Here is a 23,591-nt window from a genome sequence, read left to right on the forward strand (position 1 = left end):
TATATATATATATATATATATATATATATATATATATATATATATATATATATACATATATATATATATATATGTATATATATATATATATATATATATATATATTACTCTGGATCATACCTTAGGTCGACATTTACATTGACTTACACACTAAATTCAAACTGTCGACCTAAGGTACATATAGTACGTATATATATTTATATATATATATATATATATATATATATATTGGATATATATATATATATTGGATATATATATATTGGATATATATTGGATATATATACATATATATATCTATCTATCTATATATATATATATATATATATATATATATATATATATATATATATATATATAACCAACACCCTTTTGGACAATGTTTGACAATATGACGCTGCAAAGCACTTCATAGTCCAATTTCTATTGAGTAAAGATTTGGAAGTACACTTTTCACTGTCAGTATGATTGCTTCGAAGCGTGACATGGACGTACACTTTAAGGACACGCCGTACTAACATATATGTCTTAGACCATTGTCTCTATTTATGGTTCACAGACCTATGGTTAACCTATTTTGACTAGTTTTTTTGGTGAGGTGGGGTGGGGGAGGGTGAAGGGTGAGGGGAAGTTAATAGCAAACAGTAGTGTTGAAATATTATCACGGTAGATGTGCTACCATATAGTATACTCTCCTATTTACATATTCTGTCTATTTCCCCTTGAAATGTCATACATTCGCCAAGTTTTTTGGTCTGTATATAAAACTTCATCAAATTGCAACAGTTTTTTCCTTCTTCTTCTAAACATATTACTTTTCTCGGTGAATACATAATTCTAATATGAATAAAGAAGAACAAAGAAGACAACTTCAACACAATTGTCATGATTACATCATTCACACTGCAGGTGCATTCACAAATATTATTCCCAAATTGAAAATATTCAGGCTTCGCGATATCATATTCTATAGGTATACCTGCCCGTGTTTGGCCAAAAGATGTTGACGGTTATTGGTTATCAGTCATGAATAGAATTAACGGTGAAGCAATGTCATATCGGTCTTATCTAGTGGACAACCTGCAGTCTTTGAAATATCTGAGAATGCCTTTGGGCAATCTCTTTCACTTCTGGGCAAAGTACCTGTGCATTCTCTTTTTCAAACATAGTGTGATATTCGAACTAACATGTGGTTTTGTTAACCACTCCTATAACTAGCACAGTTTACACATGCACGTCTGGTATTAATTATAAATCAACCAATCAGAAACTTTCTTGGAGGTAATTTGAATCACGTCCGCTAAACCAAAATTTAGCTTTGAGCGTCTTTAAAAGTTGTATCCAATGCTCCGAAATGAAATATATACTGGACAATATACTTACACTTGTGAATCTTCTCGTAAGTAATTGGAGACGAGATCTCTTTAAACATATTTTCACAACCAGTACATATATTGAGGACGTTACAGCTGTGCTATAGCCTACAAAATATTTGTAACACTGAAAAAGGATCGATCATGCGCATTAAGGAACCAGAACCGAATGTACGTCACTGTTTGGAGCCAGAACCTAGACACATCCCTATTAGGACCGGTATGACAGCGCCTTCTGCTAAAAACGCTAAAGATCCCTGTTTGCAGTAATTAATGCGTTGAAACAATCAACCTCTGTTAATGGGTTATCATAGCTCAATCAACATATGCATTAATATGCATGCATGACCTCCTTTTTCTGCCTCATTTCTTTAACCTTTATACTGCCTTACGGGGTTTTTAAACGAAGGTTTGATTTATTTTGCCCTTTAAAACCTCTTGAAATAATTTTAATTCATCACTTAGCTTTCAATTTGAATATGTTACAAAGTGCTCCGTTCAGTTGCTGTCCACTCGGTGAGTATAAATATTAACTGAACCCTCGTCCAATTCAACAGTGTCAACAAGGGTTGTGTAATTTTGTTTATAGCTTGACCAAGGGTAACTCAATAACAATTTAAAGAATTAAGTAAATAGCTTGGAAAAAAGACCTCACAAGTGTTGACGTCACTGAACTGACAGTGCCAAATTAGTGACAAATATCACGTTTGAACATAATATCACTAGCTAACATTGAATATATCAAGGAAATGGGATGCAGAATAACAAAATAAACCCTAAATCCGAAATTATTACGTGAAAAAGCAAAGGAAACAAAAATTAAATAGATTGCACATCCAATATATCTTCGGAAATGAATGTCATGTTATGAATTAATTACCGAACTTGTTGTTATTTATGTTGTCTACAGTATTTTTCGTCTTCCACTTCGAGGAGTTGGTGTGGGACTACCGCCTACCCGCCTCCTGCCCTTCATTCTTTCAATTCCTCCAGACCCATGCTATATGTCCATGCACTTGATGAATAATTGGTACTTATATAAGGGCCCTTAACAACTCTCTGTTTAAAGGTTATAGTCAATTTTGATATGCCGAAAACCCTTAAACAAGTATCCTATTAGTCAGTTAAAGTGGGCTTGACTGACTACTTAGGTTTACAGTGTAACAATTCAAAAGAATAACATAAGACTTTCATGTCATGGTAAAAGTATACCCTCATATTAAAATTATGTTTTCGCCCGTAAAATAAATCCTGTAATTAGAATCTCTCAGAACCAACCTACTTGTTTAGGATATAGAAGAATTTGTCAACTATTGAAATATTTGGACGACTAAACTACTGTAAGCAGCCTAATTTCAAATTAGGAGTGTAAGCATAGCAAGAACTAACGTCTTGAAAGCAATGCGGCATTCAAGAAGAAAATTTTAAATTTTCCACATGCAACTTTTCAACTTTAACGACTTAAAATAGAAAAAAAACTTGTTTGCCTATATTATTGGTGGGTGTGGCCACCAGGGCTGTTGCCATGGCAACACTATAAAAATTGGGAACAAATCATATCTTTCGGAGTATACAACATGAAAACACAATCTCAGTGTTTAGTTACATCAATTGTATGGTAGCTGCACTAGCTGGTTGATTACAATCAAGATATGAGTCATTTAAGGTTTTTATTATGCCCAATCAGGACCGTTGCGATGACAATGCTTCAAAACTTTCTTGGGGTGGGGTAGGGAATGGAATGGAAACACAATCTATGTGTCTTTGGCATAAAACTTTCAGACTGTCTGGTTGATTGAGCTCAAGATCAGGCCCATTTAAGGTTACTATCGAGCTCAATTAAGACTGTTGCCATGGCAACACTAGGCTGACTGAATTTGAGTTTGGAATGGACTTTGACAACAAAATGTCATATTTATGTAACTAAACAATATAGAAAATTACACAAGCCAAGTGTCAAGATATATATATATATATATATATATATATATATATATATATATATATATATATATATAGATTTAGGGCTGCCTGGTAGATTAGATCAAGATCATTGCAGATTAAGCTCATTCCCAACACTTTGCTGATAGAATTGTAATTCTAATTTGAGAAGAAAATGTCATGTCTTTGCTCAAATACACAGTTAGCCATTAGTAACTTTACATTTTGTTCTAAAATTTGAATTGTTCATCATGGTGTTACCATGGAAACAGCCCTATTTCGACATGACAGTGACCTTAAATGATCCAGATCTTGACTGCAATCAACCGGGCAATGCCAAATCAATGCAAAAAAGACAATTAGTTTGTATTGTTTGGTATATGTATATTATGTGATATTTTTCTCAAAGTCCAAATTTCATCATGGCTATTTTCATGGCAACAGCCCTAATTAGGGATGACTTTGACTTCCCTGGTTGTGATTGGTTTCACCAAGACAGCTTCAAATATATATACTGAGACACTAACGTTGTGCTTTTAGGTTATTTAATTACAAAGATATGACATATCCTTAAATTCCAAGTTTTAATGAATGTGTTGGCAACTTGGTGATCAAAAAGGGCCCCTAAAAAAATGCATCTGATCAAACCAACGAGGTACCACTTGAAACCAATGTCAATGTAGCAGAAAATTTGTCTGGCATGATGATTTCCATAGTCTGTAAGATCAACCCGAACATTCCAAACCGGTTTTGAGTGGTACCTTGCATATTTAATCTGGGTCAATGCTACGATAATGGGCATTTGGGCCATATTTGGGAGCGTCTGGCGGGCCCTTTGCAGCAGAAAATTTGTCTGGCATGGGCCATTCAGTACTATGTGGCATTCATGCATTAAGTTGACATTGGTTTCAAGTGGTACCTCGTTCGTTTGATCAGATGCATTTTTGGGCCCCCTTTAACCGGCCCCAGGGGCCACATGCAGCAGAGGGACCACGGCAGACATCCACTTTTGGATATACTGGGTTTTTCCACAAATGTTCCAATACTCAGATATTGGTACCTCGTTCGTTTGATCAAAGTGCACTGGGCTGCCGGGCTACTACCCAATTGTAATACCAGTTCCTAATACAGGACGATACCATGGTTACGTACGGTTACCCAATTTTCCTAGCTACGTTTATACCTTTCATGCTTAAACCTGATTTTTGTCATGTCACGCCTATTTCAATGACACAACATCTTTTGTTAAACAGAGTAAAACAGAGTTCTGAATGAAAGACAAATAATAAATTAAGGTGAGTTCTGGAATAAGACAATTCATTTATTTGTTCTATGTTCAATTTTTTTTCAAACCCACACTCTATGAGAGGTGACGCAAACACCTCTTTTCAAATCAATAGGAGTAGAAGTTTTATTCCGTTCGTTTATATCTTTGTTATAGAGATCTAATGTACAACTGTCATGGTTCAGTAACGTATCGGCAAATGGAATGAGGAGGGGCGGCGGTGAAAGGAGAGTAGCTACGACCTTGAAAGGGACTAGATATTGTCTCCTATAACTTATGCTTTATAGAGATTTTAGGAAAAAGAGAAAAAGGAGGGAACAGAAGAGAACTTATAAAATTGTGCTATGAAACCAATTGTGGCTGGTCTTGGACTCGACCGAGTCGTCGGGGAACATTACACATTTCGGTATTAGACCAGGATCTATATGTGAACTGCACTAGACCTATGTCCTTCGATGCAACACTGTCATCCAGAGATAAAATGTTATACAACGCGAACTGAATGCTAATTGTTACCCCCACCCCTAGAACCGTAACTCATACAATGACTCTAAAATAAATATAACAAATTCCGCATGTGATTTGAGAATTGAGCACATTTCCTGTGAATATCATGTAATGGATCCAAAGGTGTATCATTGCCGGGGGGGGGGGGGGTGGGGGCGGACGCACATACCACTTCTTAAGATTATTCCCACCTGCATGAAAACGCGCGCCCCACAACCATACGCCCACCTGTCTAATCGCTTTCCGATGAGTTACGAAACCAGACCTATCGTATTCAAAAGTCTACTAGGATTATTTGTCCCCTGATTTTTTAAGGCAGATGCCCATGCATTTCTCCAAACTAAATTTCTATGCCATGAGGTTTGGGAGCATCATTTGGGTCTGGGAGTGTTATTGCCGGTGATCTGGGAGGTATATTTGCCAAAAAATTATTTTACGCTACCCGCGAACCCATGGTCGCGCTCCGCTTAGATAGTATCAGAGAACAGACACGCGTCCCCACCATAATCCAAGACTGATCTGCGCCCATGTACCAATAAATTAGCTGTGTCTGATATTTCGAAATTTCCCTGACCAACATTCCTAAAACATTCTTCCCTCTTCTCGTGCAATTTTGACAGGTCTGTTAGGGGTTGAAGGAGGTTTTTCTGTATTGGCTGTCCATAGATGAAATTTTGTGCAGCATTATTGGTATGTTTTGAAGTGAATTTATTTCACGAGGAGTGTGAATTTTCAAATTCTGAACAAATAATGGGCTTAAAACCTTGAAAAGTAGGGCTGACGGGTATTGTGGGCCGCGACGTGGAATCACCTACAAAAGCAATGATCCACAGGAGATGCAATGAGGTCGCATATAATGTGTGACTGGTGACAATTGTCAAAAAGGTTATGGATGGAAAAAATAATATTGGGAAAATACTTGGTTTACTCAGGCAAATGTGAACATCTAGTTGGTCATTTTCAAGCCCGATATGTGCCATTTCCGGTGTCAAAACCAGAAATTTTCTTGTACGCTGCGCTCCAACTGATGGTGGCGCTCCGCTTAGATAGTCATTTGCGCCACGGGTTAGAAAATCCTGGATACGCCCCTGGACAGTCACATGTATTTAACGTGTTGAACTTAATAAGTATTGTCCCTTCCTCATTCAAAAGGGTCTTGAAATTGTTTGTTGAAATGTTAGGCTTAATCCCAGTTTTTAATCGTCTGCATAGAATATAGTTGTAAAGGGAGACAACTTACAGCAAGAACTCTCTTGCGAGCATAATCGTAAGCGACCTTTTGTGAATTAGAAGATTTCACGGAATCCGTTTTTCTTTTACTGCTTGCTTCGAAGTCATCGATAGTATCGGGGCATAAGCCAATTGTACATTTACGTCTTGAAAGGAAACGACATTCTTACTGCTTGCAGCAATGTAAACAAAGACATTGAAGCGTGAGCTTGTTGTTAATAAAGATATTCTGATCCGTTGTTCTAATGAGAGTGAAACAGGATGAATAGAGATTTCGTTGAAGGCAGTGTCATTCACTGTTACCAATAGATTGTATCCAACCAATAATACCAATTTAAGCTCGTTAAAAGTTAACTTGTCAAATGGCTCAGATGGTAGAGCAGTGGACTGGTGAGCCGATGAAACTGAGTTCGATTCCATCAATGGTTGGTTTTACACGTTATAAATTTCTTTTTCTCTTTCAGTAGTCGACGCTGAAGTCTTGATATATTAATTTAACCATATAATTTACTAGCTGATGTGGTGGCCGATGCTGTTAAGAGGGTGACGAAAGACTCATGCCTCGTCGGTCGTGTAAATCGTGGCTAGGGTTCAAGACAGGCCTCTGGCGATAATACCTTTGGCTGTAGGTATGGTACTTTTTGTGGCCTAGGATCCCGTACCATGTCTCCCTTGTAGTCGCAAAAGAACCCGGGAGGATGCGCAGAGGGTCGGTCAAATCGACCAGAAGCGTACTAGGTGGCGTGCGTGAATCCTTGCCTTTGGCCAGAGGTGGTGACATCTCTGCGACCGGCATGCTTGCAGCCACCGTCCACTGAATACGTGGCCTGATGAGGCGTTATTCTCCTAAAAGTGAATCTACGGATGCCTTTAAGAGCCATATAACTATTTTATATTAAAAAACACCCTGTTTCAAACTAGCGCCATCGAATTCCTTAAAAGCATTTTTTCTTGTCACTCTGAAGGTGGAATGAATTTTATTGTAATGGGTTATTTGTGGTAAGCCAAGCAATTAAACTCATTGTTGGGTATAAATGTGTTGGCAAAGATTTACCCAACCTACACCAAAACAAGCATTATATTCGTTGCAATGCCAGAGACATACAAGCCAGCAAGGCCATGAGATAACATTTTAATATACATAGAATTCAATCTATATCACTTTTGCAAGAAAACCAAAATATACCAGTGTCAATATGGTCCCATTATAAGCAACAGTGTTGTAGCAATTCTCATACCGGATAGTAAGTAGTTTCGGAAACTGAGTGATTTTAAGAACTTTGTTTGAGATTCATAAAAAAATACACCCCTTATTGTGTTTTGATAACTTCAGGAACCAAATTAACTTTGATATGCCGTGAACCGTTAAAAACCACTGCTCTCGGTCTAGCTAGGGTTGTATAGCACATTTACTTATTTTTTGTTTGTTTTTTGGAATGACCCTTTAAACAGTTGAGGTTCACTAGTTAAAGTGACTGGACCTTTTAGTTTAGTACACAGCCCCTCAGACTAGTTCCTTAGTTGCAATACAAAACTCAAAGGGAGGAATTAAGATGATGATGGTCTCAAATGACATGTTTATAATTTATTACCAATTTGTGAAGGACAAATGGTGTTGAATGTCATCCAAGGGTGCTCTGTTGCGTATATGGAGTTTAACGAACATATCCTGGTTGACGGATTAACATTTACTATAAGAACTGCAATGAGGAGCCGACGTCACCATCAAGTTAGCCTAGTAAACGAATATTCCAGAAATTAAGTAAATTTAACGATACATATCTTGAAAATACTGGAAAAGCTACAGAAACATTATTGGACTCAAAGTTTTTTGTTTTATTTCTATTATAACATCGAGGCTAAAATTCTGCTTTATTCATTATTTAATTATTTAAGTAAGTAATCAAGTTACAGCAAAATCTATCTGTCGATCATTCTCCCATGATTGAATACCGGGGGTATATTTTTTTAAAAGAAACCTCATCCAGGAAAGAAACTGGGCACGAAAACCAAACTACCGAACATCTGATCCGCTCTCAACCATAGTCCCCTTGCATCGAGACTGTGACTGTGTGACCATCGTGAGGTGTGTATGACCATTCCCCTCGAAAGGGAACAGATACTACACATGATCTTCAGGGATGTCTTCAACTCTTCGGTCTATCTGTTCGTTGTACACGTCTCAGGATAAAACTAGTTTGATCTAGGAAGAATGTTATCCGGTTCCTTGTTCTTTGTTCTATTTGTTTTACCAGTCAATGGACTACATTCTGATGAACAATGAAGAGATGAAGAAAACCGCCATTACTGTAATACCAAGTAGTCCACGTAATGTCCAAAACGTAACACACTAATGGACTTTATCGATACTCATTGGAGAACCACATCTTCCTTTTCGAAACAAGTTTATAACAATAGAGATAGATTAATGCCATTCAAGTGGTGCATTTGCTTTCATATTGTTAAAATCTATACGACAAGATGTTTACGCTATGTGAGCTGTCCAGAATTCACAGCCAACGTTTTGCGTTTAACCGGTCTCCGGTAACACGTATCAAGCATTCAATTGATGAATATACAACGACAAAAGACATTGAGCACATGGACATTAATATCCTCCTACTTGAGGTACATATGTGAGGCTTATTTGAATCCATTATTATAATTTGCTGTAAGATCAACTTTGCTAGCATTTTTTTCGCAATCTGGGAAATCAAACTCGACCTCTTCGAGGAAACTTAGGGTCCCTGAAAAAGCACCGTGTAATTGTATCCCCTCGGTAGAACCAGGGACGATTATATAAGAAAACCCCTTTAATTTGGAATGAGAAAAATAAAAGACTATAAATTATATACGTTGACAATTCGTATACTTGTTAGTGGATAGATCCATTTATGTTTTTGTATTACGTTTGTTTGGTAAAAGTAACGCAAACCCGGTCACGATGTGGTTCCAAGCGGTACCATTATCTGGCAACAGCACTAAACGCCAATGGCGTGCACAAGGAGGGAGGGCGGGAATGTCCCCTCCTTCACAAGCTCCTTCCTTCGCATCTGGCTGTTTCCACCAAATTTCAGCCTCCTATATCTAATTCGCCGCTGCTACAGTCGCTGTAAATGCTTGTATACAATATAATTCTCTAATAATATCTTTACTTACGCATCTGAGAAGAGTCTTAGTTAAGGTATCAGAAGCACACCCAACCATCATCAGGTGTCTATGTGATAGAGATGAACGACATACCACCCCCCCCCCCCCCCACAGAAAAGGTAAGAACATTTTTATTCCACCCTGCATGGAAATAACAACTTAAAAGTTCTTTGACAGACAAAGGTGATAGCTTGAACAAATCAAAATATTACAGACCGATTCTCATTTGCATTAATTTTTATAGACTTATTATTTATAGCACTACATATTTTCCGTTATAAAGTTGAGCTTTCCAAAATAATGGTGGATCGAACATGTTGAATGTGCATGTAATAAGTGCTTTCATTGTTTCATTGTCAAGTGCGTAAAATCAGCTTGAACATGGAAAAAAGAATGAAAAGAAAAAAAGAAGAAGAATAGCTAAAGGAATAGCCATGTTTGCACCTTCGGCAACACTTTGTCTTCATGACCTGACTAAATGACACACTCATGACACAAATTTCAATCCTGATATCTCCCAAATATTTTGATTTATTAAATACTTGAAATGTTAACGTTTTAAAAGTTCAACAGACTATTTAAATCTCAAAATAGCAACTTTTCTTGAATCCTCGGGATAGTAATATAATTAGGAGGTACTCAATAAAGTAGGAGGATGTTTGAGGGTACAACGAAAGGTCAAAATAAACTGTTGCAAGATTTCGGTGTTTTTCTCAAACTTTCGACCATTTATAGAAAGTTTTAAGGAAAATTCCAACATTTTCACGGACTTTGGTAGGCCTACGACAAAACACAAAATGATAATTTGACGGTTAGATAGCTGTCAATTTCCTCGTAGAAATGAAACCGGACATCGTTTTACGTCGGTATACCAATGATGCAGTCATACTTGTTACGTTGACCCGAATTTTCAATGATTACAGCAGCCTGGATAATTATTATACATGTTTAGACATGGCAAAACAAAAAGTGACGGATAAATCCACACCTCAGCTCCCCCTTCTCCGTCGGTTCTGTAGAAGGTGAAAAATTACCGGCACGTGATTATAGTAAGCTATATATAGAATTGGTCAAATTCGTGCAGAAAAGTGTGCTGCAAAGTCATTCCTATAAAACGGAAATGCTTCGAACGCTTGAGCTTTTGTGATGAATGTTATGTTTTTATGTAACGTTGAACCTTCGTGGTTCACAATCCACACGCTAATGGTTGTCTGAATAATTCATGCGTCACATTTTGGTTCATTCTCCTCCTTGTTATTAGACCATTTTCCTTATCGAATTCAATTTTTGTTTCCTTTTCTATTTCTTCTTTTCAACTTCAACTCTTAAGCCATTGACGTTCATCAGTTAAAGTGACTGGACTTTGTAGTCCACCGACTATTAGATCAGTACCATCAGATGTAACACTAAACTCAATGGGATAAATAAGACATTTTATAGCCCTCACATGACATATTAACAATGCATATACAAATGTGTCAAGAACAGATGGTGCTCAATGTCATCCAACGATGCTCTCTGTTGTTATATGATAGTAATAAGAACATGATGTTTGTAGCTGAATGATTAAAATTGATATACGAGTTGATTAACCCCTTGCAACCTTTAGATATGCAATGAGGAAATGACGTCATCATCAATGTTAGCCTTCAATTACCTATCCAGAGATTTAGCATAAAAGACGATCCTTCTATATCATCTTACAGTATCCTGAATTTCCCAACGGACAGTCCAGATGAATATACCCAGTGACGTTATGGAACAGAATTGTCCGTTGCCGGTTAAAATTGTCCGACCCGGTTATAATTGTCCATAGTTAAAGCAGCCCTTTTAGTTAATAGTAATAGTTGTTGCCCATATTGCTTCCCCCTTATACCCACAAACCAACCCCCTGCCCCATACTCACTCCATCCCAATCCCCTAAAAAAATAACTTTTGCTATGAGACTGCTCATAACGATTGCAAATATAGGAGAGAAATTGATGGTTGATGAATCTTGCATCAACCTCCCAACACACATAGGCAATGTTCGGCCCCCTTGTGTAACCCATGCTGAACTGTACTCCGCAATTCCATAGTATATTACTATCGTATGGATATATGATGCGCTGGAGTTATGGGTGTGTAGAAAGTGAAATAATCTGGTAAAACTTATATCAGATTGTTCGATCACACGGGGTAATGTGAAAATTGCATTTTTTTGGCGTTGAGTTCTAAACATCCTGTCAGAAACACTAGCCTAAGGCTACTGTAAAATAGGGTCTGATAACAATTTAATGCGTGACATCACTCATTGAAACGTCGGGCAGATTGCAACAATACGGTAATATTATTAAAAAGGTTTAACCATTCAAACATTAAAAAAAAAACATTACATTCGTTATACATATAAATTTAAATGTGCGTGATGTGTGTGTTTGAGCACCCAAAACACCCCCATGGCTACGCGCCTGAGTATGAGACTGCGGTATTATCGAATATAGTGTAACGTTGGCCAGTGTCCCCGAAGTCCAGCTGCTTGAACTAATAAAAATCTTCAACACATATCAAGACAAAAAAATCGGAGAAGAGGTTGATGAATGCATGATCGCTTATTTATTGATTTATTACATTGATCTTTGATTCACTGGCACATGAATTTACCACAGATTATGGCATTGACAGACTTTACAGATAAGCAGTTAATATGGTACAGGATAACAGGAACTGTCTGTACACTTAAGCAGTAACACAGTTACGCACTTAGGAAGTTACGCAGTTAGGTAGTTACACAGTTAGGCAACTACGCACTTACGCAGTTACGCAGTTGCGCACTTACGCAGTTACGCACTTACGCAGTTACGCACTTACGCAGTTACACTAACGCGTGGAGGCATAAAAGATATTTTATTGGGACGTACTCAACAACAGGCTTAAAGACTTAATCAGTTTATATTACTAAATAAAATATCTCTTTTCGAGATCACAACCGAACCAGTACGTGGGTAAATGTATTTACAGATGAAGGATAATACTAGCGTTTGTTGACACTAGTCGTTCTCACTATTTGCTTTGCTTAAGAAAACATAAAAGATATCTATAAAACAAACGCCCACATGAAGCACACGGTATAGCGTTTGTGAGCCTCCTAGTGAAGTCGAAATTACAATTATCGAACCCCCAGAATGTGACAACAAATATGACGTCCTAAAAATACACCCTAGTTTCTTGCTACTTCAATGCACTTAGCTCAACGATAATTTTCTTACAATTCCCTAGGTGTACGAAAAATAACCCCCGTCACCCCAAAGATACCCGATTTAATCTTTCCTAAGACAAACAATTAAACCTAGAAGTCATGCCAAGCACATAATCGTGTGATAGAACAAAAATATACCAGTGAAGTGGTAGCAACTTACAGAAAATAGGCGTTCTCTCGGTTCTCTCTCCGTCAGAGGCCAAACTCGGAATACCTCGTGAGCGTGGTGAACTCAAACTAATAAAGCAATCTGCGCTACCACTAACAAGGGGAAACATCTCAAATTCGGGTGCTGATTCAGCAAAGTTTACAAACAAAACAGGGGTACGATTTTCATTGGCTGTCCCACCTGCAACTCGCAAAAGCTCTACACATATTTTGGGAGAGAGGCCATCGACGGGTAGAACCGAGGGAACGCTCAATCCTAAAACGAATATTACAATAACAAATTACTTAAAGGGATACATTTCCGTTACAATATTTAAGCATGTAAAATTTACCAATCGATTTTGAACGAACGCAATTCAATGAACTGTTAACTCTGGTGGCAACCGTCATGAATAGTAATAATAATTTTCTAATGAAATCTTGATTTATTAAAATTGCAATGACGCGTGGGAGTAAACTCACTTAATAGACTATTTGGGTTACCGTTCCGTATAAAAGAATTGTTATTATATTTTACAAGTTGCCTTTTAATAGAGCCTGAAGCATGCATAAGTCGATCGTAAGAATTATGATTGTTTATTAAAAAGGTTGTTTCATTATCATTCAGTCATCGTTGATCTTTTTCCAAAGAGGGGAAATAAAGCATTCTCCGTATCAATTCAAAATCGAAATGTCGTCAGTCCAGCTTATAAGTTGTCAAGATGTGTTAGGGCATACTCAGTGTCTACGTGGTGGGGAGGGGTCGGTTAATAAGTTACGTAACCATTACGTTGGATCACAACATAACTGAAACGTAAATGACTAACGTCGCGATATGTCGTTGTATGAACGTTGCAAGAACATAGTAAAAAGGTAAATATATAAACGTTAATGTGACGTTATAACGCAACAGTTATACGTTATCAAATAACGTAATAAAAACGTCAATACAACATTAGTTTTTTTTGTCAAAGTACAACGCAAATCTCTGCCGTTAATATAACGTAAACGATTCGTAAATATAATATTATAGAAACGTAATTTTGTTAGCTTTCCAAAGCTGTAAAAAACACAATACGATCCACACATATACCTGAAATGGATTCAAATTAATGAAATGTGTAACTCTGTTGCGCTGCAAAAAGTTTGGGTAGCCTGCTGTATCGTTGCTAGTAATATTTGAAGATGCGTCAATTAAAAAGGTTAGTCAATGACGAAGCTTTACTATACAGATCGAGCAGCAACAAACTGTTTCGTGGCATATCCTGTGAGGACTTTGAAACCTGTGATGAATCCTGTGACAAGTTTGAATCCTGTAATGAATCCTGGGATAAGTTTGAACCCCTGTGACGAATCTCGTGATAAGTTTGAAACCTGTGATGAATCCTGGGATAAGTTTGAACCCTGTGATGAATTCTGGGATAAATCCTGGGACGAGTTTGGAATCCTGTGATGAATCCTGTGATAAGTTTGAATCCTATGATGAATCATGGGATAAGTTTGAACCCTGTGATGAATCCTGTGATTAGATTTAATCCTGTGATGAATCCTGTGACATGTTTGAATCCTGTGATGAATCCTGGGATAAGTTTGAATACTGTGATGAATCATGGGATAATTTGAATCCTGTCATGAATTTGAATCCTGTGATGAGTTTGGATCCTGTGATGAATCCTGGGATGAGGTTGAATCCTGTGATGAATTCTGGGATAAATCCTGGGACGAGTTTTGAATCCTGTGTTGAATCCTGGGAAAAATCCTGTGAAGAGTTTGAATCATGTGATGCATCTTGATATGGCAGCATACGCCCATTAAAAGCCCACTGACTCACATGTTGCACACTAAATCACAAAAGTAATGTTGTTGCTAAGTCTAGAAAGAAAGTTCTCACTAGCTAAACACTACCCATCACCGGATAGCTGACAAGTTGGTTTTTAATGGCACCATCGTTTTTTGGTATCCTTACTGTGCATTTTTGTTTTTGCTATGTGATTCAGAAATTTTCGTCACTAAGTTGTAATCAAACCTCTTCACTCAGTAGTAAACAATTTTCGTACGCTGCTCCTGGGAGGCCTAAACGGGTCTAAAATCGCCTAAATTGACCCAATTTGTGCACCACATGTACTTCCATTATTGCTCGTCAACATACAAAACACAGATCTTGATTGATAACGTATCAAAAAAGATGTTTTTCTACTGCATTTCGGCACTTTTCCTGAGATCGGAAACCATCCGGGCGGAGTAATATAGACTCTAATAAATAGGAGTATGCCACCTGCACGGTGATGAAATCCTGAGATGAATCCTTGGATGAATCCTGGAATAGCTTCAGGTTAGTGATGGATTTGACTGTAATGTTGATGCATAGACATAAATACTTTTCTTTAGGTATTGGTGAGTCTCTTAGCTCACGGACTGTTATCGGGAGACTATGCAAGCATGACATACTTAATCACCCTACGATTGGGTGAATTGCCACAACATTTAAATTATACAAGACAAGGTACAAGCCTAGTGCTATTCATTTTGTATGTATCAACAGGACTCATGGTTAGGTCACGAACAGTTAAAATCTAACATATACGTAGAATTAGCGAAGTCGTACTCGTACAACGTAGGCTATGAATGAATGATTTAGCGACCAAGTTGTAGCTTCTACTGTATACTTATGCAGCATGTGAAGGTTTTAAAGATTTCATAGTATAGGTCATATAGCCAAACAGGGATGTTCACTGACATTGTTCAATATCTGTACCAATTAATGTTCGACAAATATTTATCTCAGCAACAAAGACAACTTTGCCCAACGTCGTTAGTCATACGTTTGCATTCACAAGTCACTGTGTCGCATGACTCTAAGCCTAGGCCCTAGGCCTATGACAGAAAACACGCACTTGACCTGTTAAGCATTAACGTCTATCATATATATATATAAAACTTCCAAGGTGTATTTGAAACTGGAAAGTTGTGATGTAATTGTTAAAATTTTTGACATTTGAAGTTAGGCTAGTCGCGAATATTTTATGCTCAGGATAAATGCAACAAAGTGCAACATTTTACATGAGAGGGGCTGTGGAGGGGTGGGTGTGAGTTAAGGTTGTTAGAAAGAGTATGGCTTACTAAGTTAATGATATAGTATAGAGCATTACTATTACATGTTAGGGTCTAACAGGTAAATGATACATACAGTAGGCCTATACATGTGTGTTGGAGTAAATTTGTTTACTACGAATGAAATCAGCTCTGAGAGTTATACAATTTTGTGATACTTTTCATCAAGGTGAACAACAGCAGGAAGTACTTTATTCTGATTGAAGAATGATGCATGCTTGTTGGAAAACTCAGAGACCAACAAACCACTAGCCTAATACATTTGCCTTATAATTAACTCAACAAATTTTCACACATTGTATGCTTTTCTGTCTTTCCAGCCTGGTAACACATATGTGAAATAATTCCAAGAAGGAATGAATGTGAATTACACATCTTGCGGCTCCTTATGTTTGTTGGAACTGTGGCTCAATCTTTGATACAGAATCATTGATAAAGGATAAAGCAGAAATTAGTCTTTCTGGAGGAAAGTTCACTTGAAGTGAAATGATGGAAGGATTTTCTCTTTCTTTACCGGAGAAAAAGAGAAAAATAGGAGGTGTGTGCTCCATTTCTTATTCCTATAGCCAGTGATAAATTTTTGAAGGTGATGGATTGTGTGTGTTATGCTTTGACTTGTAAACACTTTAAATAAATAAATAACTAACTAACTATATGATGAGTGAACTTCATATTTGGCGTGTGGATGCACCTTATTGATACTTGTTTTTTGAAGAGGTCAAAATGCCATATGAGGTCACTAGAGGTCATAATATCAAAACTTTGTAAGCACAATAATTCAAAAAGTAAAGCTTGTACTTACTTCATACAAAGTATGTGGACCCACCTTATTGAAGACAAGAACCATATTGTTTTTTGGTGGAGGCCAAAGGTCAGTCGAGGTCAGCATTTGAAATACATACTATCACATTAACTCAAAAAACTAAAGCTTTGGTGTGTGGGTCCCTACTTTGTGTGAGAAACCAATTTGTTTTGTGGATGGTAACCTCAAACCTAATAAACCTAATAGTCAGCACATTTTAGTAAACACAGTACGTTTTAAAGCAAAGCTAGGGTGAACTTAATATGTACAGTATGGTATGTGAATCCATCATATAGTGAGTACAAAATTGTATTGTTTTCTTAGAAGTGAAATGTCAAGCATGGCTGGACTTCATATTTGGCATATATATGCACATTATCGAGTACAATAATCATACTTTTTATTGGGTGCAAAGGTCATATGAGAGCATGAGTTTTCAAATTGTGGAAACGTTGTGCAAAGTTTTAGGTCAAAATTTGTGAATCCTTTGTGCAGAAATGTATGTTCTTATGTAAAATTTGGTAAGAAACCACCAAGTTTGTTGGCTTTAATATTTGTAAAAGGGTACTAACCATATGGTTTAAAGGCATTGAAGACTCGCCCCAAACCGCATACCGCGCTCTGAAAAAGTTAACTTTCCGTTGCTTGCAAGTGTAGTTTTCTGCTTGTCGCTACAAAATGCAGACAGTAATGAAACTTGATACCTTGTTATCTTTAGCTGGACCTGAGATGTCCATCGCTGTATCGTTTGTACACTGTGCTGTGGGTATTGACCGCAGCTGTATGTACTGACTGTACACTAGTGTCTAATTACCAAAGGTAGCAAGCTGTGTGCGTATTTTCTGGGATCGATGGTGGTGTCTAACACTTCTGTTACACCTCATTCGAAACTAGGTCAGATTACCTGCATTAGACGTTTCTTTTTGCGCGAGTCTTCACACCCTTTAAGTCTGCAAAGCAGTTAACAAATCTGATACTGTAAGGCAGCATTTCTCAATATAGTAGGGGCCTATGAGCTACACTTGCTCTGACAAAGATTTTAATCTGCCTGGGCAAAATATGATGTTTATTGTGTAATAGCATTGCGGTATTGTTTGTTCTGTTACTGTATGGGTTGGCACAAACATCTATATCTTATCTTACATACTTTCATTTCAATAGAGCTGAAGAAAAATATTTCAGCTATTAATTTAGATTTGGCAGAAATTCATAGTAAGCTGGACTACTTGAATAAGAGAAAGCTGATATTACAGAAGGAGAAGAAAGAAATGGAGTCAGAAGCCACTCTTTTGGAGCGATCTTGTCAGTTACCAGATGTAGATTTTAAATGTTCAGGTAAAGTACTGCATGTGACTTGAGTCAGTTTTGTTCAGGAATGTTGTAAATAGTCTGTACTTTGTCTCCAAATATGATGATGCTTACCAAGAAGAAAAGAGGTGGTTACAATTGGATAAACTTTGAAATTTCTCAGTCATCACCATATATTATCTTAACGTTCTGGAAGAAATGTTTGGTACATGTTCAACAAAATGTGCAAACAAAATACATGTGTGACTGCATTTCCACATTCATATTGATCTTCAAACTCAGGACCAGTTTACAGTAATGTCTAGCTGCTTCTCCCAGTAAATTTAGCACAACTAAAAGCTCAAATGATGTGTACAGATATTTCTTTGTCCAGATTTTCAGTGGTCTCAGGAGCTTCATAATTTGAAGACTTCTATGTTTGGTATTGAATCATTCCGACCTTACCAAGAGGAAGTTATCAACGCCACTATGTCAAAGCATGATGTTATTCTGATAATGCCAACTGGAGGAGGAAAGAGTCTCTGCTTCCAGCTTCCAGCACTCCTTTCTGAGGGTAATGACTAAATACATTATTCTTCGTTGAGGCTTATGCATGCAATACATCCTTCATAGCTTAATGCCAGCACCCCAATGACTAGAAGTAACCGTACGTAACTTTATGACAGCACCCTTTGTGGAGACTAATGACTAGCAGTTTCCTGTACGTAATTTAACTTTATGACAGCACCCTTTGTGGAGACTAATGACTAGCAGTTTCCTGTACGTAATTTAACTTTATGACAGCACCCTTTGTGGAGACTAATGACTAGCAGTTTCCTTTACGTAATTTAACTTTAAGACAGCACCCTTTGTGGAGACTAATGACTAGCAGTTTCCTGTACGTAATTTAACTTTATGACAGCACCCTTTGTGGAGACTAATGACTAGCAGTTTCCTTTACGTAATTTAACTTTAAGACAGCACCCTTTGTGGAGACTAATGACTAGCAGTTTCCTTTACGTAATTTAACTTTAAGACAGCACCCTTTGTGGAGACTAATGACTAGCAGTTTCCTGTACGTAATTTAACTTTAAGACAGCACCCTTTGTGGAGACTAATGACTAGCAGTTTCCTGTACGTAATTTAACTTTATGACAGCAATCTCCATATTGAAGGTATTGATTGCTTGCATCCTTATTGCATTGTTATGTTTAAACTTACTGCAATGCTAAAATACATTATTCTTTATTTAATATATCCTCCCTCCCCTCCCCTCCCCTCCCCTCCCCTCCCCTCCCCTCCCCTCCCCTCCCCTCCCCTCCCCTCCCCTCCCCTCCCCTCCCCTCCTCTCCTCATTTTTGCAGTCGGACTGAGGATTTGAAGGAATTTCAAGTTCACAGTTATTTGAAAAGAATCACCCAGTAGTCAGAAGAATTCTATTGTTAAGGTTATTGTACGTTGATTAAAAAAAAAACAAAAAAAACAATGAGGTCCTCGGTCTGAATATAAAACACACAAGTGTGTGTATGTGCGTCTGTGACAACTTTGCTCATAAACACAGTAATTCACCAAGCATTCAGTCCATGCACTTCAAACTTAAATCCCATAGTAAGTGCTGTTGATATTGAGCAAGGTCTATAGGTCATTTGAGGTAGCCAGTGGCGAAGATAGGAAAACCTTGTAAGCAAGCTTACGGAGCATCAGTAACATTGATTAATGCTATAATTATGCGGTAGTAGCTTACACTTTGACTTGGAGCAGGGCTTGATAGAAGCTGTGAAATGTCATTAGAGGTCAACAGGAGACAAAGTATGAGTACAAGAACTGTTTTTGGAAGAGGGTCAAAGGTCAATAAAGGTCAGTGTCTTTTGGTAGGTAGGTGCCCCTAAGTAAGTTCCCAGCTACTTTTGTTTTTGGAAGGTCGAAGGTCATGTGAGGTCAATAGATGTACAATTCTGAAAAATAATAAAAGTAAAGCTGCAGTGAACCTCATATTCAGAATGTACATCTATGATTGTGTAGATACAAGAACTGTTTTGGAAGAGGTCAAATGTCTGAAAACTTTGGAAAAATGACAACTCCAAAAGTGTGGCTTAGATCGACCTCATACGTGGTATGATGGTTTCCCAATGTGACTTGTTGTTGTTATTTCCTTTTGGTGAGCCACCATGGTTGGGTCAACTTCAGTTCAGTTAAGTTTGTGGAGAGGCTGAATACATTAATAGTCTAAATATAATTATGAACAATGCACACAGACAGTCTAAAGATGAATCTGTCTTTAATAGAGAGCTGATACTGTTGAGTTGGGTGAGAACACACTTGACCCTTGTAAGTTGTCACACTTTGAACATGAAGGGGTCAACAGGTTAACTCAAATGGTCTCCAAATTGGCCTTATTTACTGTCATAAGTACTAGATGATTTTGTTTTTGGCAGTAAATTGTCAAAATATTTTACAGTGAAAAACAATGCGATAACTTTCATTCATTATTAACAATTGTTGAATTGTTAGTGGCAGAGCTGATTGTTTAGCTCAATTAGTTAAAAAAAGACCATTTTTATCTGTTTTCAGCAGACAGTGGTCTTCTCTGGATATGGAAACATTTTGGCATTCAACTTGTTTATATTATAAAATCCTTATGAGTTACTCAGTTTTTTTTTGATGCCAGCAGTGTATTAGATTATAATCTCTGCATCATCGGCTAGTTGAGTAAAAATTGAATGGTAGGGAATCACAGAAATGCTTCTGGCTTTCTGGTATTCTTTGTTTGTATAGTAAAAACTGTTGGTCTTTTTTTTAACGTAATTAGACGTGAAACTGGAGGCCAACAACATATCAGTTCAAAGCAGAGCTAAGCTGAAAATCTTTGAAAGGGTTCCTCTTTCACAAATGTGGCAGTGAAGATGAGCAAAAGTATATAAAATGGGGTTATTATCTATTACACACATAGACAATGAATTGAAAAATTTCATGGTGTATGTCAGTTTGCAAAAGACAAATGAGTTAAACATTGCCACTGCTCTAGTCAGTGGAACTCAATGCTTATCTCATGACGGAAACAAAGAGCAATACGTGGAGACATATTTATCTCTTGAAGGAAACCTAATAAGGTTTGTAAACAAGGCATCTAATTACATAAACCCAGACCACATTGCAATTTTGGCATTTCTGGTAAGTATTTCTTTTATCTACTACAATAAAAGATAGAAAAGTCTATTCTATTTTGAATGAAATTAAATGATTAGTATTACCTTTCATTTTTCCCTAGGAATTACCTTAGTTGTTTCACCATTGGTATCTTTAATGGAGGATCAAGCCATGACCCTTCAGGATCTTGGCATAGCAGCCACGCTTCTCTCAGCATCTACCTCACGTGATCATCTGAAAGTGGTTCTTCAGGACATGGTAAATCCTAAGGCCAAACTCAAACTCCTATATGTGACTCCAGAGAAAATTGCCAAGAGTAAACGGTTTATGGCACAACTTCAAAAAGCTTATGACAAGGGAATGCTTTCCAGGATTGTCATTGATGAGGTCCATTGCTGCAGTCAATGGGGACATGACTTTAGACCAGGTATGTCATCATAACTATAACTAATAACTTAGTTCTACCAGACATATCTCTGGACACAACATTTCCCCAAAAACTTGGTTTCCCCATCAGCTAATAATACTTGTGCTGTGTCCTGTACTTACAAGGGGTTTAATTAGTCATTTTTGCAGTAAAATACATGTTATGCATAGTAGGCTCTATCCCTGTAGGTTCAGCATTTTGAAAAAAACAGCTTTCCTTTAGTAGTGACACCAGATTTGACATGAATCCTACCAACCAATAATGTGAAAATGTTTGTCCAAGGAAAACAAGACTTTCAGTCTTGATTCCTGCTCAAAAAGTTGGGAATGTTTGTAGCATCATCTTTAAGGTGTCTAAAAGTCCTTCACACTAACTAATTTTTCATCAGAAAGGCTTGCTCCAACAGGTTGGAGAAATGAAATTTCTTAAGGTGATCTCTGAAAGGTAAGAATGTTGCAACATTCATCATCATTGCTGCCACTGCCTTGGAGGAGACCCTGTTTGTTATAAAGTACCTAATTATTTCAGTACTAAAGTACCTAATATATTCTCCCTCATTGATATAATCTTGATGGTAGAGCTTAAGAGTACTGATAACAAACATTTACTGTATAAAGATAGGCTTTTGCACTTGCATGTACTAGCATGTGTTTGAACAATTTGTTTGTGCAACTTGTTAGGAAACTGTCATACACATTGTACTGACTTGAAGGATTCAGACCTGTCAACCTGTTTGACCCCAAAATAGGGAGAATAAAATTTTTCAGGGCCAAAAAACGGGGAGAATAAGGGGAAAATAGGGAGGTTGGTAATTTTTAACTGAAATTATATAAATACTCCTAAATAAATAGCCTACAGTACCGCTCATGTATAACTGGACATGTGTACGCCGACAGGATCGTATAAAGACGTATAAACAAGTACAATCGCAGATAAAATCGTTGACAAACAAATTGCCGCGTAGACACCTCGTATAATCCCTGTACGAGTTTATACGCAGGAAATGCTATTGTGCTCAATGAATAGGGATTTAAATCGCCGAAAGAATTAGTGGATGTTTGACACAGCCATTTCTTAAATTGTAGTTTAAGACGTGATATTCACCTAGCATCGAAGAGGACGCATGTAAAGTGTGTGCCAGCATAGAACTTAACTGTTTTTTGGCGTATACAAGTAGCCTACATGCAAACTGCACACATCCGGTACGCCGCATATACAAACAAGTGACAACTTTTGTTTATTAAACTTGTGCACCATGGCATATGCACAGTGCACGCTGTACTTCTGTACTGTATTCATGACTCGACCAAGGCCAACGTACAATAACGACATTGGGCGAAGTCTGAGAACTGACAAAGCAGCCTGATATTGATTGAGAGTCCTGCACAGCACTGTGTCAGTCGTAACATGTTTATAAACAGTCAGTCTATTTTTACTTAGATAACACTTATTACGCGATAGGCATAGGACTAACTGTTGGCTATTTCAGAAATTTCACAAGTGATGAAACATTAAAAAACCGGGAGAATAGAATATGAAACCGGGAGGCCGGGAGAGCTTTGTCTGTCCAGATCTTGTTAAAGCTGAGGTATATTATTTTCTACTTGTAGATTCCTCACTGAATAGTACTATATGATAGTGATGGTGCGTGAGTGTGAAAGTCTTTCCCCCTTCTAATCTAGCAGTTCCAAGTCCTTAGAAATCATTTAAAGAATCACCACATCCTCAGAGGAATAATATTGTTAAAGGTAGCCCGGAGTATGTGGATTTCAATAACTGCAAAACAATGTGGTCCTCAGTATGAATGTAAAACACACCTGTGTGTGTGTGTGTGTGATGCCTTTGCTTGTAAAACTATACCTCAAAAAGTATCTGGTGGATAAACTCCATACTTAGTATATGGAAACACCTTACTGAGTACAAGAATCTTATTCTTTTCTGGGACG

At 37.4% G+C, this 23,591-nt stretch overlaps 1 protein-coding gene across 6 annotated transcripts in view; it reads left to right on the plus strand.

Moving 5' to 3' along the window:
* The first annotated feature begins 15,179 nt into the window (after positions 1 to 15,179).
* Positions 15,180 to 23,591, plus strand: part of LOC139969388 (ATP-dependent DNA helicase Q1-like) — a 63,972-nt gene continuing 55,560 nt past the window's right edge. Inside the window, exons 1-5 of one of the 6 annotated variants that reach the window (XM_071974302.1) lie at positions 15,180 to 15,203; positions 16,303 to 16,520; positions 17,946 to 18,119; positions 18,466 to 18,645; positions 21,340 to 21,645. In XM_071974302.1, coding sequence (XP_071830403.1) covers positions 16,469 to 16,520; positions 17,946 to 18,119; positions 18,466 to 18,645; positions 21,340 to 21,645 — 712 coding nt within the window. In that variant the 5' untranslated portion in view covers positions 15,180 to 15,203; positions 16,303 to 16,468. The other 5 variants (XM_071974304.1, XM_071974298.1, XM_071974300.1 and 2 more) reach the window with 5 other exon arrangements.

This window comes from Apostichopus japonicus, chromosome 7 (assembly GCF_037975245.1).
Source record: "Apostichopus japonicus isolate 1M-3 chromosome 7, ASM3797524v1, whole genome shotgun sequence".
NCBI lineage: Eukaryota > Metazoa > Echinodermata > Holothuroidea > Aspidochirotida > Stichopodidae > Apostichopus > Apostichopus japonicus.